The 16649-nt window shown below is 50.8% G+C and overlaps 1 protein-coding gene across 1 annotated transcript in view; it reads left to right on the forward strand.

Annotated features, from left to right (window-relative positions):
• Positions 1-16649, forward strand: part of Uhrf1bp1 (UHRF1 (ICBP90) binding protein 1) — a 43534-nt gene that overhangs the window by 15913 nt on the left and 10972 nt on the right. Inside the window, exons 2-14 of the mRNA NM_001080769.1 lie at positions 4244-4406; positions 4505-4543; positions 4903-4994; positions 6805-6994; positions 7232-7372; positions 7716-7886; positions 9010-9196; positions 11602-11688; positions 12015-12185; positions 12494-12633; positions 12988-13129; positions 13482-13675; positions 13844-15273. Coding sequence (NP_001074238.1) covers positions 4244-4406; positions 4505-4543; positions 4903-4994; positions 6805-6994; positions 7232-7372; positions 7716-7886; positions 9010-9196; positions 11602-11688; positions 12015-12185; positions 12494-12633; positions 12988-13129; positions 13482-13675; positions 13844-15273 — 3147 coding nt within the window. The remainder of the gene's footprint in view (positions 1-4243; positions 4407-4504; positions 4544-4902; positions 4995-6804; positions 6995-7231; positions 7373-7715; positions 7887-9009; positions 9197-11601; positions 11689-12014; positions 12186-12493; positions 12634-12987; positions 13130-13481; positions 13676-13843; positions 15274-16649) is intronic.

Below are 16649 nucleotides of genomic sequence, written 5' to 3' on the forward strand. Positions count from 1 at the left end.
CTGCTCCTCCCCACAACAAGCGGCTTCATGACCACCTTTTAAAACCTGTTCGTTCTCACTGCTGTAAGACAGTGAGAGATAGCAGTTTAGGGAGTATTGTTTGTTTGTTTGTTTTAAAGATGGTCCCATTCTGTAGCCCTGGCTGGGCTGGGCTGGAACTCACTGTGTTACCAGGCAGCCCTTGAATTCAGAGAGTTCTGGGAATTAAAGGTACCACTGTGTTCTGAATTCTTATTTGTTTCTGGCCCTAGGGGCCCCCTCTGGGGCTTCTTGTGTGTTGGACATGTGATTTACGTCTAAGGAATCCTTGCTGCTTTTTTAGAGATGCTTATAAGGTGGAATCTGTTTATTATTGGTGAGGAATTGCATAGAATATTTTGGTCGGTGCCAGACCAGATATGCAGAGTGTGTTTGCATATCATAGCGCCTAAGTGTGCAGTATGCTGTTATACCTAGAGCCATGTACTTATGCTCAATAGGAATTGCCTAAGGATCCATCACCCAGTGTCCCCATCTGAAAGCGGTGCATCCTTACACAGTCATCACTGTGGTCGGGTAATGTACTGAGGAGGACTGATCCCAGGGTCTTATGCTCGCTAGGCATGCACTGTGTCTCTGATCTAAGTCCCCATCCCCAACCCAAAAGGCTTTGAATATCAGTGTTCTGCTTTTGATGTTTGATGCATCTTTGCTTGATCATCAGCTGATAACAGGATGCATTCTGTGGTTGCCAGCCAGCGTCTTGGTGGATGGAGACTAGGCGTTTTGCTGGGGTGGACATGAATTAGCCCTGGCATTCTCAAGAAGGATCCTGCTGATTGCATTGGGTTGGTGAAGTTCAAAAAAGTTTCTGATTATATTACACTACAACATTACACAAAAAATTGAGATTTATTCTACTTCTGGGGGTTAATAAGCAGGCTATGGGTGACTAAAGGGCAGCTTCCTTTGCCCCTTAGGTGTGTGTGTGTTTCTTTTTAACTGAGTTCTGGGGTGTGAGGTCAGGTCCTTGGATATGCTAGGCAAGTCGTACACCGCTAGTTACACCTCCAAGTGTCCTCTAACCGTTTCTGAGAGGCTTCAAGCACAGACTGTGCCAGGTAGGTTCTGGATGAACTGTTAGCAGGACGAGGAGGAATGGATCTGAGTGTGGTGGCTCAGCCTGTAACCCCAGCACTCGTTAAGCTGAGGCAGGAGGGTCAGCACATCAAGGTCAGCCTAGACTGTATTCCAAACTCACTTTCAGGAAACCAAATATAACAAACATGCCATTTAAGGGATAAGCACTTACAAATTTTGGCATTTGTATGGTTGATTAACAGATAAAGGAGCATCGGAATAAAGCTGGGAAGACCTGATTATAAGGTATAGATAGGGCTGGAGAGATGAGGTTAAGAGCACTGACTGCTTTCCCAGAGGTCATGAGTTCAATTCCCAGCAACCACATGGTGGCTCATTAACCATCTATAATGAGGTCTGGCGCTCTTTTCTGGACTGCAGAGCACTGTATACATAATAAATCTGTTTAAAAAAGATATAAATAACTTATACAGATGAGATGGAAGCTATTATTAGAGTGTGTATGTAAGTGTGTGGTTGTGTGTGTGTGTTCGTGTGCCTGGGTGCCCGTGGAAGCCAGAAGAAGGTGCAGGGTCTCCTAGGAATAAAATTACAGGCAGTTGGGAGCTGCCTGCCCCAGATGGGGAGAACTGACATTGGTCCTCTGCAGAGCGTGAGTCATTTCTCAGCCCGAGGAATGTCATTTATTTTATATCAACTCTGGAGAGAGATTTTGGAAAGAACACAATGTAGAAATTAGTTATGTCATATTTCTTTAGTATAATCACTCAGTGCTAAAAAAATATAGCTTATTCTGTGTTTAGAGTTTATCTCTTATGGAAGGGAGCATATAGATAAAGATACTTTCTCCTTTATATATGCATGGAATATATATGTTCTCCTTGGGTGGGCTTTTCAAGTTATTTTTTTCTTTAAAACTATTTCGGGATGTGTGTGGTGTGCATTGGTGTGTGTGCACACATGTGTGTATAGTTTGTGGGATTTGGTTCTCTCCTGTCAGTGTGGGTTCCAGTGAGTGTTCTTACCTGCTGATCTCTCTCCAGTCCCTCTCCTCCTTCCTGTCTTCTCTGAAAGTCCCTCCGTGGGCACGGCAGCACATACCTGCCTGCAGTCTAGGACTCTGGAAGTGAAGGCAGGATTGCCAGTGTGAGGCCAGCCTGGGGCTGTTACACGTGATAGTGATCTTTGAATCCCTTAACTGTATGTGGGGCTTGGAGGGAGCTTGCTGTACCTTGAGATAGCAAAGTTGGCCAGCTTCCTGCTCTGCCTGCTTTCCTCCCTAGGACCGCCCCACCCCACCCCAACCCCTTCTTTGGGCCCTCGCCTCCATTCCTCTCTTCCAGGGCCATGCACTATACTCCTTTGCTTTTTCTTGTTTTGTTCTTTAGCAAGTGTCCAAGTAGATGGACTTTTTTTTTTCTCACCACATTTTTGTTTGCTTGTGAGTAAATGTTCAGGAAAAGGATAGTTTTCAGAGGAAAGGACCCTTTGGTAGATAGCTGGTCTCTGGTGTAAAGAGCAAAGCTGCTTCATAGTTAGTTGATTTTAAAGATTTTTTTTTTGTTGTTTTTTGGAGACAGGGTTTCTCTGTATAGCCCTGACTATCCTAGAACTCACTCTGTATACCAGGCTGGCCTCGAACTCAGAAATTCACCTGCCTCTGCCTCCCAAGTGCTGGGATTAAAGGCATGTGCCAACACGCCCGGCTTAAAGAATTTTTTATTGTTTGTTTGTTTTTGGTGTCTGTTATTTTTTGTTTGTTTGTTTTGTTTTTGGAGGTAGTTTTCTCTGTGTAGCCCTGGCTGTCCTGTTCTCTGTAGACCAGGCTGGCCTCAAACTCAGAAACCCAGCCTCCTAAGTGCTGGGATTAAAAGTGTGTACCACCACTGCCTGGTGTGTGGGTTCGCCTTATGTGCACCACAGAGGCCGTGGGGGCGTTGAAGCACAGGGCTGGCATGGTAGTGACCTGCTAGTGGGACCCTATCAAGCTGGGTGGAGAGATTTTGGAGTTCTGAGTCAGAGTCTCCCTGAGATAACAGGTCAGCCATTGCCCGTCAGTGCATGGCTGGCCAGCCCCATGGGGCAGAGAGTTGCTGGCAGTAGCTTGGGAAGCCTGGGGTTGCTGGGTGTTGTGGCGGCTGACCACGGGGTGGATGGTCGTTGTGTGGGATTGGTGTGGCATTGAAGGGATCTTGGGAGCACTGGCTGTGCTGGAGAGTTGGTGGGCAGAGAGTGGCCTGTGGTAGCGAGGCCGTTTTTTTTTTTTTTTTAATATTTTTCGTAACACAGGAGACACTCCAAATTTTTTTTGAAAGATGTATTTATTATTTGTAGGTGTTGTATGTGCGCGTTTGTGGGTGCTCTTGGGGCAGGCAGAGGGAATTGGGTCCCTGGGAACTGGAATTAACAGGCGGTTTGAGCTGCTTGATGTGGGTGCTTGAACCAAACTCCAGTTCTCTGAAAGCGCAGCCAGCAGTTTTTTTTTTTTTAATTTATTTATTTATTATATGTAAGTACACTGTAGCTGACTTCAGACACAGCAGAAGAAGGTATCAGATCTCATTATGGATGGTTGTGAGCCACCATGTGGTTGCTGGGATTTAAACTCAGTACCTTTGGAAGAGCAGTCAGTGCTCTTAAACGCTGAGCCATCACTCCAGCCCACAGCCAGCAGTTTTAATTGTTGAAACACACCTTTAGCTCCTCTAGGTCTCTTTAAGTGTTAGCTGTGTGAGCCTGATCTTCAGATGTGTGCCATGGCATGTTGCACAAACACATGATTCACGTGCACACATGGTAATAGATATTTTTTGGAAAATGAAACACCAGCTGTCGTCATTTGTGTTTCTGTTTAGTTGCAGTCCTTTGTTGTCTTGTTTCTTTGGGGCAGAGTAACTTGCATCCCGGGCTGGCTTCAGATTCATTGTGGCCTTGATCTTCATCACACATACAGGATCACACGTGTACACATACATCTGGCCTAGCTGCTTTGTTTTTAGGAGACTTTTATATGGGGATGCAGAAATAGAAGGCCGTGTATCATCAGGAGGATGGTGACCGTCGTCAGTAGAGCGATGGTGGAGACCATGCAGTGATTGACTGCAACAGTCTGATTTACCACTGTGCCCTGGGAACAATGATATTTTACTGTCACCCTCTGCAGGTTCACTAAGAATCTTTCCCCGGACAAAATCAACTTGAGCACTCTGAAAGGGGAGGGTCAGCTGACCCATCTGGAGCTGGACGAAGAGGTTCTGCAGAATGTTCTGGAATTGCCTACCTGGCTGGCCATCACTAGGGTCTACTGCAATCGGGCCTCCATCCAGGTGAGAGTGGGGTCTGAGCACTGTGCGTCCCGAGCCAGCAGGCTTGTTCACTTAAGGAGCGGCTGTCACAGGCCTGCATCTGTGCTTTCCTCTTTCAGATCCAGTGGACCAAGTTGAAGACACACCCGATCTGCTTGGTAATGGCCTTTTCTACTTGAAAGTAGTCTTGTTTTTTTGCTTTTTTGTTTTTATTGAGACAGGGTCTCTCTAATAGCCTCAGACTATATAGCCTGTGTAGACCAGGCAGGCCTCTGCCTCCCAAGTGCCGGGATTAAAGGTGCGCACCACCACTACCTGGCATGCGTTTGTTTGTTTTTTTTTTTTTTTTTAATAATGGTTTTTACTGCTCAAGCACCATTCTTAAATTCCCTTGGGATCTAGACAGGAAGTTTGAAGTGTGGTTTGTGTTGATGGTGCAAGGCTTGTAGTGCAGTCCTGTTGTCCTGCCGGTGCTGTGTGAGTTCTGTGTGGACGCTTAGCTCTCTCTGTGTTCCAGTGTCTGGATAAGGTGGAGGTGGAGATGCAGACCTGTGAGGACCCTCGCCCCCCCAACGGGCAGTCTCCTATCGCCCTTGCCTCGGGACAGAGGTCAGTCTCTGGGAGCCTCGCTGAGGAGGACAGGCGGGCGGGCGGCAGGCGGATGGATGGGCAGACGGACGGACAGATGGTCTTGCTCTGTAGCCCAGGCTGGTTTCAAACTTAGGATCTTCCTGCTTTAGCCTGGGATGTGTGTGAACCTGTATGAATGAAAAGTGTGTCTCAATTTTCCTGGCTTAAATTAAACTGTGATTACTGAGAAATTCAAACCTACAACTGAAGCACATAGATAGGGCTAGTACATCAAATCCCCGTGTTTCAAATGCTAGACCTCAGCAGTTACCAATATGTTGCCTAAGTTTTTTCCCGTGTACTCCAGGCTTTGAAAGCAAATCCCAGATGCCCCATTGTACTCTGTTATTACAGCACTATGGACCTTGGGGACACAGAGCCTAGCACTGAGTTACCTTCCATCATGTGGTGGAATTCAGCCCTCCCCCAAACCCTGCGAGGTTTAGGTAGCCCAGGCTGCCTTTGTGTAGCACTGGCTGGCCTTGAACTCCCAATCCTTCTGCCTTCCCGTCCCAAGAGCTGGGCTTGCAGCTGTGCCACCACGGTCAGCTTTCCACCCAGTGGGCTGTCATTTCACCTGTAGGTTTGGCTTCATGGCCGTCCATTCTGATGTGCCTGTGTGGGCATGCGCTCTTGTTTCTCAGATAAACACCTCGGGATGGAAGTGCTCAGGTGGTAACGGAAGCAGCGGTCAAATTGCTTCCCTCACTGCCCACACTGTACCTGCTTTTAACAGTTTATACATGTCTTCATGCCTGGAGTCACTCTTTTTGTCACTCTTTTTTCTTTTTGGAGGGTGGGCAGGAAGCTTCTTTTTCCTTCTAACGGAATATAACTTACCCAAAAAATAAATTGTTTTTCTATTCTATCTTTTTTTTTTCCTTTCTTTTTTCTCTCTTTTGAGACATGTTCTCACTATATAACCGGCCTGGAACTCGTTGGCCTCAAACTCACAGGGATCCGCCTGCCTCTGTCTCTGGGATTAAAGGTGTGGTTCTCCAGGCCTGTTCCTTTTGTTGTTTTCTTCTTTAAAGAGGTATTTGTAGGCGCTGGGGAGACGGCTCAGTGGGTGAAGCGCCTGCTTCGAAAGTGTGAGGATTGGGGTTGGTCACCAGCACCTGTGTAAATGCCAGGCGCCTCTGTGTGTGTGTGTGTGTGTGTGTGTGTCCACCTGCAGGGCCAGTGCTGAAGGTGGGGAAGGGATCCCCAGAGCAGGTTGGTCTTAGACTCGCAGACTTCCCCCTGTTTCTGCCTCCAAGTGCTGGGATTACTGGTGTGAACCACCACCTTCTTTCTGGGTGTCTCTCTCTTTGCCATCTCTGGCTTCTCAGGGATGGAGAAGTGTTGTTTCCTGCTGGCTACCAGAGGCAAGGCGGAGGTGCAGGCATTCTTGAGCATAGTCTTGGACTATCTGCATTTCTTTCATCTTCCCACTGCGTATTCATGGTATTTGGTGTCTTTGAAGATTGCACAGACACTTAGAGGCTGCAGAAGGTGGCTGAGGTTAGGAGCACCGGCTGCTCTGTGAGCAGATCTGGGTTCTGTAACTCCAGCCAGGTTGAGGTATCCGATTCCCTTCTTTGACTCTGTGGGCCCAACAACCACGAGATGTGCAGACACACAGGCAGTGCACTCATACACAGAAGCAAAAATAAAACAAATATCGAGAAAATCCCCAACCAAAAATTTAGGGGGGAAAACAGAGAAGTAAGGAAAATAAGCAGCCATGTTGACTGCTGCCCCAGCCCTGACCGCCGGCCCTGACCGCCGTCTCCTCTGTGCGTTGCAGTGAGTATGGCTTTGCTGAGAAGGTGGTGGAGGGAATGTTCATTGTGGTCAACTCCATCACCATCAAGATCCACTCCAAGGCCTTCCATGCTTCCTTTGAACTGTGGCAGCTCCAGGGTTATAGTGTCAACCCCAACTGGCAGCAGAGTGACCTGCGTCTGACCCGCATCACTGATCCCCGCCGAGGAGAGGTGACAGCCTTAGCATTCTGAGGGGTGGTGAGTGGAGAGGTGCCAAGTAGGGGGAACCCCTAAGAATTCTATTCCCTGTTGGAGCTGTCCCCTCTTTGTCCTTTCTGTCCAGAGTGACTGCTCAGCTATGGGTGTGAACCCAAGCCTGTGCTGTCGGGATGCTGGCTGAGAGCGCAGCTTAGTCCCGCTCGGGGCCTCCTGAGCCACAGATTGAGGCTTTTACTCTCCTCCCTCCAGGTTTTAACATTTAAGGAAATAACTTGGCAGACCCTCCGAGTTGAGGCAGACGCCATAGAAAATGGTGATCAGGACCCAGTTACCACCCCACTGAGGCTCATTACCAACCAAGGCCGCATCCAGATAGCCCTCAAGAGAAGAGTGAGTGAGTTCCCCGTGCCAGGAAACTTGTGGAAGTTGGTATTGTGCCACTGTCCTCATGGCCTCTCCATTGTGGGAGAAGCTTCTGTCGTCCTGTTCCGGTACTTTCAGAAACCGGTTTCCACCCGTATTACGTACACACCGGCCTGAGCATCTCTGGGCCGGCTGGTGCTTTTGGTAAATCAAGTAAACCTGAGGCCTTGTGTAAGAAGTCAGCTGGCTTGCCAAAGTGCTTGATGGTCCTCTTCACCTGGAAGGTGAAGGCTGTCAGGAATGGCAGCACGGTCACTTTGAGGCCTTGGAAGACACAAGGACCTAAACTGTGTTCTCTGTGACCCCTCAGACCAAAGACTGCAATGTGGTCGCCTCCAAGTTGACCTTCCTCCTGGACGACCTGCTCTGGGTGCTGACGGACTCACAGCTCAAGGCGATGATGAAGTACGCCGAGTCGCTGAGTGAGGCCATGGAGAAGTCTGCCCAGCAGAGAAAGAGCCTGGCTCCTGAGTCTGTGCAGGTGAGAGGCACACTAGGCATCTGCCTGGGCTGGGGAGGCAGGTGGTTAGCCCGGATTTGTGCCGGTGTTGGGGGAATGGAGGCCTTTTTTGGCTTGCTTATAGGGTTCACCACATGTGGAGTTGCTTGGGCCTGTCTCACTCATTTGGTCTGCTCACTGTGTTCCCCCGTGTGTCAGATGGAGGGCTAGCCTCGGCTCACTGTGTTCCCCCGTGTGTCAGATGGGGAGCTAGCCTCTGCTCACTGGGTTCCCCTATGTGTCTGATGGGGGGCTAGCCTCTGCTCACTGGGTTCCTCCGTGTGTCAGTTAGAGGGATAGCCTCTGCTCACTGGGTTCCCCTGTATGTCAGATTTGGGGCTAGCTTCTGCTCACTGGGTTCCCCTGTGTGTCAGATGGGGGGCTAGCCTCTGGAGGGAGGAAGTGGCATGAACCTCTGGTCCCTGCCCTTGGGACATCACATGTCTTGGAAGATAGACAGTTGACAAGTTGCTCATGTGTACTGTGGCTGCTGCTGTAACAGGAAACCCCCGTGCGCTGAGAGCACAGAGGAGAGAGAGCACTGCCCACCAGGACGACGGTGCACTTAGCGAGGATAGTCTAGAGGAGGTGACTGAGGGCAACTGAGGCCTGAGGACACAGTCATTAGACTTGGTGCGGGTGGGCTGTTGGGGTTTGAGTTTCTTTCTCAGGAGAGTGCTCAGTGAGACACTAGGCAGCAGTGTCACTAGACAGAGATGGAAGGGGTGTATTACATCATGGTTTTACTCCTGTGGACCTAAGCTTATAGAAAGCGTCAAAAGGAACCTCTCAGAGCTTGGACATGACGCCTGTGTGTCTGTTTGTCTGCATGTCTGCTTGCCTGTCTTTTTTCCTCTCTTTCTCTCTCTTTCTCTCTCTCTCTCTCTCTTTCACCTTATTATTATTATTGTATGTCCGTTGGTGGTTTTGCTGTACGCATGTTTATATGAGGGCATTGGATCCCTTTGGAACTGGAGTGTTATCCACAGGAGTGTTCACAGACAGGTGTGAGCCACCCCGTGGGTGCTGGGAATCGGCCAGTGCTATCAACCAGCGAGCCACCTCTCCAGCCCCTGATGGACGTCCTTCTCTCTGTCACAAGTAGACCACTCCACCCGCTCCCAGTGCTCAGCAGACTTGGGCCCAGGCATTCGGTGGCAGCCAGGGCAGCAGCAGCAGCAGTCGTCTCAGCCAGTATTTTGAGAAATTTGACGTGAAGGAGTCTTCCTACCACCTCCTCATCTCCCGCCTGGACCTGCACATCTGCGATGACAGCCAGTCCCGAGAGCCAGGTATGAAGAGGCCTGTGCCCAGCTGCTCGGCCCATCCACCACTGTCGGTCTTGGGCAGAGCCTCGGATGAAGGCTCTTCTGACCGACACTGCCCTCTAGCCTTCAGCCTTCAGTTAGCACCCAGAATCTGGGCACTGCTTAGGACCCAGCCCTTCTGGGATAGCTCTGTGTCAGTGGGAGGAGAGCTCTCCAGCCTTTAGAGTATGCTGGAGCCAGCAGTCACACAGTACACACAGCAGGTCCTTTCCCACCATGCGGATGCAGAGCTTCATGGCCAGAGCCCGACCAGCGTGACCCTTACCTCCCAAGGTCTCCAAATGCTGGTGTTTGCTAGAGGTTGAGAACCACTGGCGAGGATTTTAGGAAAAATAAATTGAGTCTAGGAGACCTCAGCAGATTTGTCTCTTCATTAGAGCTGAGGAGTGAACACAGACCTTGTATGTATCCAGACAGACGGTGTTGTGCCCCCAGCTCCACCCAGAACCAGAATGTTCAGAGTTGAGTCATTTTAGTACTGTGTTGTGATTGTCAGATGTGGTGGCACACAGCTTTAATCCCAGCACTCAGGAGGCAGCGGCAGGCGGATCTCCATGAGTTCAATGCCAGCCTGGTCTACACAGAGGAACCCTGTCTCAAAACCTCCCCCATTTATATATACTGTATTTATATGTGTAGAGAGGTTATGTTGTATTAGTGATAAAATAGTATCACACGTGTATTATATTTATTCAGAACGATTGACGTTTTTCTATTTTTTTTTTTTTTTGGCAGATTTTTTTTTATTAGATTTTTTCTTTATACACATTTCAAATGCTATCCCGAAAGAAAGTTCCCTATACCTTCCCTCTGCCCTGCTCCCCTACCCACCCACTCCCGCTACCTGGCCCTGGCGTTCCCCTGTACCGGGGCATATAAAGTTTGCAAGACCAAGGGGCCTCTCTTCCCAATGATGGCCGACTAGACCATCTTTTGATACATATGCAGCTAGAGACATGAGCTCTGGGGGGTACTGGTTAGTTCATATTGTTGTTCCTCCTATAGGGTTGCAGATCCCTTCAGCTCCTTGGGTACTTTCTCTAGCTCCTCCATTGGGGGCCCTGTGATCCATCAGTAGCTGACTGTGAGCATCCACTTCTGGATTGACTTTTTTCTTTATGATCCCCGCAGAGACCAGTAACCTTTCACTTACCTTCTTTGACTGTCCTTGGGTAGGAAATAAGTGAAGTCAGCCTGTCCCCATTTACTGCAGCCATTGTCAGGCTCCAGGGCGATGCTGCACTGGCTCAGGGGACCTGGAGTATGGTTTTGACTCCCTGCTTACCCAGTCAGCGCTGTCCCTTTCCCTTTCCCTTGCGGTTTTACGTGCTCACCTGTGTCAGCCCTTTCTCTTCTGTACGCCGCTAGCTGTGGGCTGGGCTGCATTTGCTATTCGCCTCTTACCTACTTGCGTTGGTGGTGCTGAGGGTTGAACCCCTCACTTCGTGAGCGCTGTGCGGTGCTGGACCGCCAAGCCCAGCCACAGCTGCTGTATATTTACCTCTTGTAATGAGACCAGGATTCGCTTTCGGGGACAGACAGTGCCTGCCCTTTGTCTTTTCCACCAAGCAGCATGCCTGGTAGTTGACTCCTCCTCGCTCTTGCAGAAACTCCACCTCCACTTGAGCAACGACAGTGTAAACCTGGCTTTTCCACTGGAGGAAGCGATTATTAGAACAGCTATTGTGTAGTAATTTCTTCCCAGTGTTGCCTAGGGCCTTGGAGTGGTGGTGAATGCCTTTAATCCTGGATGGGTCCCTTGAGTCTGAGGCCAGCCTGGGCCACACTGTGCGCTCGCTGGTGGTGTGATGCAACCGTGATCCTATTGCTCTGGATGGTGTGGCAGAAGTATTGCCATGAGTTTGAGGCCAGCTTGTGCCACATGACAAGACCCTGTCTCAAGAACACCCTTCCTCCAAATAAAAAGAGCACACTTTTGCTGTTGTATGGGTTATAAGTGTAGCTGTTGGGAGGTAGAGGCAGGAGGATCAGGAGTTCAAGGTCACTCCTGGCTGTATGAGTATGAGTAGTATGAGACTAACCTGAGATTAATGAGTCCTTCACTAAAAAGCAATGAAACTCCACAAAGCATTATCAGTGATGATAGGTTTAGATTTAACTTCAATACTAATAGCTTTAAAGCAGCTCATTTAACAGTTATTATTGTTTCTTATTCATGAGTTGAACAAAGGAATCTTTACGTATTCTTTTTAGTATATAAAGGACAGATACAGGCTCATCAGTTAAGGACACTGGTTACTCTTGCAGGAGGATCAGGGTTCAGCCCGCAGAGGGCTTCCTAGTGGTTTGGGCGATGCTCGGGTTTCTCTACTCCTCCAGCGCTGTTCACCTGTGTCTCTCTCTCATAGGTGTCTCTGCAAACAGACTCACGGGTGGTGCTATGCAGCTCACCTTCCGCAGGATGGCGTTTGACTACTACCCCTTCCATCGGGCAGGTTAGAGAAACTTCACGTGTTCTAGCATGGCCCTGGACATTTGAGGACAGAGTTCTGGCTTCAGACCAAGGACATTGCTGCATGTGCTTAGAGGGTGCTTGGAATTTTTCTGAGATGACATCTCTAACCCTGGGTGGTGTCTAAGCCCCTCAGGGTCAGTGGGTTTAAAAGCTCTAGTAGTCCAGAGCCAGAAGTGGCCCCTTCCTCGAGCCCCCTAGGGAGTGAGAGCTGCATGTGGAGCTTGGAAGGGCATGGTAATTCTGAATTTTGACTAGGGCACTGGACTGTGGTCCTGGGCTGAAATCATGTTCTTCTCCATCCCCTAGGTGACAGCTGTAAACACTGGGTGCGGCACTGTGAGGCCATGGAAACCCGAGGCCACTGGGCCCAGCAACTGGTGACAGAGTTTCAGAGTCGGGTGGAGAAGCAGTGTGAGGGGGGCAGTGTGAAGCCCCCGTGGCTGTTGGGGGTGGACCCTCCCTTCCGGAGGAAAGCAGGTAGGTTTTCGCACCCCCACCCCAGGAGTCTACTTGCTCAGCCTTTTGCTGACCAGCTTTAAGTAGCTGGTGGAGGTGAAGCACTGTCTCTTGGCCCCAGCTGCTCTAGTGTGATGCCTGTGACCCTGTCTTCTGGAGCCCCCTCTGTCAGTAGCCGTTGTCTCAAGCTTACCCAGCCGGTCACTGAGCTCCCACCCAGCGGTTTGGCTCCCTTTGCCTTTTCGTGCCATTACTGACCCTGGTTTACCTTCTCGATTTTATTAATAATGAGCAACGAATGTATCTACTTCCTTTTCCTTTTTATTTAGATTCTTTCTCTAGTCCTGGAAAGACCCCTCTGGACAAAAGCCCTACTCAGGGCCGGCAGGCTGCCTTTGGGGCTCCAGCATGGAATCGCTTACGCTCTAGCTGCCTGGTTGTACGAGTAGATGACTTGGACATCCACCAGGTGAGGACATGGGGACACTGGGGTGTAGGGTGTTGAGGAATAACATGAACCAAGATGTAGAACCCACGACTTGTTAGCCTCATTCCTAAAGAGGTGGCCAGTTGGCCAGTTGCTGTTGAGCATGGCCTCTGAGAGAGGCCTTGGCATGTTCTCGGAGTGTTGATTACAGCCTCCTGCTGAAATGAGCTTGGACTGGCTACATGGGACCCATCCCCAAACCAAACAGCAGAGCGGCTGGGGGACAGTGCAGAGCGCACGTGACAGTGCCTGGCATGTGCTTGGGAGCCTCCCCTCAGGGGAGGACGTTGTTGTGAGTGTGGTGACACAGGCTCACAGTGACTTGTGGTTACTCAGGTTTCCACAGCTGGACAGCCAAGTAAGAAGCCGTCCACTCTGCTCTCCTGCAGCCGCAAGCGCCACCACCTCCCGCCTCAGGTGGCTGCCATCCACGTACAGTTCACAGAGTATTACTTCCCGGATAATCAGGAGCTTCCGGGTAAGCTGGGCTGCCATTTCCTCTGGTGCTGCTCTTCACCTTTGTCCACATTGAGGCCACTGTATATGGTCTCACTTGTGGCGAGTCAGTTTTGTTGAAGTTAAAACTGCCCTGGGGTGAGGGAGGTGGAGGCAGGAGGATCAGAAGTTGATAGTCTCTCCAGGTTGTCCATGGCTACATGTGAGTGTGAGGGCAGCCTGGAGTCTGTGAGACCCCATCTCAAAAGCAGAACAAGGAAAGCCATGCCGTGTGCAGGGCTCCGGTGTTTTTACTTTTGGGCTAGTGCAGCTTGCTGGTCTGTGAGTGTCTAGCTGCCGCCTTGTACGTGACGTTCTGTTTTCTCTGCTTCCAGTTCCCTGTCCCAATCTCTACATCCAGTTAAACGGGCTGACGTTTACCGTGGATCCTGTCAGCTTGCTTTGGGGAAACCTCTTTTGTCTAGATTTATACCGAAGCTTGGAGCAGTTTAAAGCCATCTATAAGCTGGAAGCTTCGAGGGGAAGAGATGAGCACGTGGACGTCCGACTGGACGCATTCTGGTTGAAGGTAGGGCCAGAGCTGGGCTTTGTCACGTGTGGGGAGACACAGCTACATCCCCTCCAAGGTGGTGAGCTGTAGTTCTGCTGTGTCCACTTGGCAGAAGCAGGAAAATTGGCTTCAGATGCCCTGTGCTTGCTGGCATGGCCTTAACTGTGTCTCGCTCGCTCTCTGAAGGTGAGCTTCCCCCTGGAGACGAGAGAGCTGGCGAAGCTGCATCGCCCCCAGGCGCTGGTCCTCTCCACGTCCTCCATGATTGCCACCAATACCCGGCATGCCCCGAACTGCACTCGCCCAGACCTCCAAAGTCTCTTCCGGGGATTCGCTGCCACCGAGTTCTTTCGTTGTAGCTACGGTCACTTTCCCCAGGTGGCAGGGGGCTTCAGCCTTCTGCACATGCTCTTCCTGCACCATGCTTTCCAGATGGACTCCCTCCCTCCTCAGAGGCTGGCCGCATCCCAGGATCTTTGGTCCCTGCATTTCACCCAGATCTCCTTGGACTTTGAAGGCACAGAAAACTTCAGAGGCCATACCCTGAATTTTGTGGCTCCCTTCCCCTTGTCCATTTGGGCCTGCCTTCCTCTCCGCTGGCAGCAAGCCCAGGCACGACGGCTCCTTTTGGCTTCGGAAGGGAGGCTAAAACAGTCAGCCAGCTTTGGCAGTCCTGTGCACTCTGAAGCCCTTGCCCCTGAGTCTGTGTCCCATCAGAGGTCAAAGACAGAGCGAGATTTGAAGAGCCTCTCAGGCTCTACAGAAGGCCCGGCAGCGGCGGTGAGAGAAGGTGATGCTGGTGTGGACCACAAAGGCCGTGTGGCAGACCTGGAGGATGTGGCTGACATTCACATGCTTGTCCACTCCACCGCCCATGTCAGAGTGAGGCTCGACCACTACCAGTACTTGGCTCTGCTGCGCCTCAAGGAGGTGCTAGAGGGCCTTCAGGAGCAGCTGACAAAGGACACAGAGGCCATGACCGGGTCTCCCCTGCAGGACCAGACCGTGTGCATTGGCGTTCTCTTCCCTAGTGCCGAGGTGGCTCTCCTCATGCATCCTGCCCCTGGGACTGCTCACGCGGACTCTGCAGGCTCAGACACCACCAGCCTCATAGACTCTGAGCTGTCACCATCCGAGGACCGGGAGCCGAAGTCTGATGCCTCCTCAGACCAGGGCGCAGTAAGCCCCGAGAAGGTGCTGAGGGACGGCAGCGGTGAGAACCTGGCTGCGTCCCAGGAGAGGCTGCCCAGCGATGGAGAGCTACCAGACCCAGGCCCATGTGCACAGCAGCCAGTAGGGAAGAGCCACGAGGCGGTCGAGTCTCTCCAGGCCAAGAAGCTAAGCCGAGCTCAGAGTGCCAGGTCCCCGGCTACGCTGAAGTCCCCGGCGGACAGGGATGCTGCTCTGAACGGCCAAGGCGAGCCCGTGCCCTTGAGGAGCATTGAGGGGGACCTGTCCAGCGCTATTCACATGACCAAGGACGCCACCAAAGAGGCGCTTCACGCTACCGTGGACCTCACCAAGGAGGCTGTGTCCCTGACTAGGGATGCCTTCAGTTTGGGGAGAGATCGAATGACTTCTACCATGCACAAGATGTTGTCCTTGCCTCCTGCCAAGTGAGTGTTCCTTAGCCTCCTTCTGAGGAAAGGCCTCTGCTTTCTCTCCAGGTCTGATCACTGCGCTCCCTGCTCCCTGCGGTGTGCACTCTTAGAGAAAGAACAACGCCCGTAGCTCTTCAGGGTGTTGTAGCCTCGCAGCTCCCGACACTGCATTGGGCATCTGTATTTTGTCCTTGGTTTTGCTAAAGAAACCAAGACCTGACAAATGCTAGGTTGTGCCGTTAGCACCGAGCCATACTCTTAGCCCAAGTAATGGTGTGTTTGCTTGTGTTTTGAGACAAGACAATGTCTTACCATAGTCCTTCTGGTCTGGAATGAACTCCCTCCCTCCCTCCCTCCTTTATTTATTTATTTTTTTTTATACTGAAACGAAAGTTTTATTAGTGCCAAAACAGTGAGATATTTTACACAGAACTTTCCTCTGGCCTTGTCTTCTTGAGTCTTTGCATCACAGGTGTGTGCCACGGCACCTGATTTTGCTGTAATAATCATTGCAGTGGTTATCTTGTAGTCTATTTGTTAAATTTGATGCCCAGACAGACCCTTGTATCTCCAGTTTATGGCTAGGAATCTGCTGCTCGAGAGGGAGGCTGTGCTCGCAGACTCACCTGCTGAACTGAGGAGCCGGCCTTCGCTCTTGCTCCGTGAGGCAGCGCTGGGAGCCTCTGTCTGCCAGAGCGGTGGAGGAGGAAAGTCAGGCTGAGCTCTGACTGCGGGTGGGTCCTGTGCTAAGTGTGGTCAGAAGGGCGGGCAGAGCAGCTTTCCTGTGAGCTTCTGTGGTCTTAGGAAGGACAGTGCAGCGTGAGGAGCCTCTCCTGGGGTGTTGGGTGACTCACAGGCTGAGGAGTTAGAGCTTTGTATTTCTTCCTGAATTAAATACATTTATTTCTTTTTGTGTATGGGTGTTTTTACCCTGCAAGAAGGCCAGAACAGGGCATCAAATCCTCTGGGGTTGGGTTTACAGATGGTTGTGAGCCACTGTCTGGGTGCTGGGAATTGATCTCAGGTCTTTTGGAAGAGCAGCCAGGGCTCTTAACCAGAGCCAGCTCTCCAGTCCTCATTTCTCATGTTCTTGTGAGTGTACGTGTGTGTGTGTGTGTGTGTGTGTGTGTGTGGAGGGCTACGGTGGTGTTTGGAATCATTCCGGATCACTCTGTGTGTGTGTGTGTGTGTGTGTGTGTGTGTGGAGGGCTACGGTGGTGTTTGGAATCATTCCGGATCACTCTGTGTGTGTGTGTGTGTGTGTGTGTGTGTGTGTGTGTGGAGGGCTACGGTGGTGTTTGGAATCATTCCGGATCACTCTGCCTCCTGACCTGCTGAGGCAGAACCTCTTAAGGCAAACCCCGAGCTCACCTATCCATGAAGTCTAGCTA

The sequence above is a fragment of the Mus musculus genome, chromosome 17 (genome assembly GCF_000001635.26).
Source record: "Mus musculus strain C57BL/6J chromosome 17, GRCm38.p6 C57BL/6J".
Taxonomy (NCBI): Eukaryota; Metazoa; Chordata; class Mammalia; order Rodentia; family Muridae; genus Mus; species Mus musculus.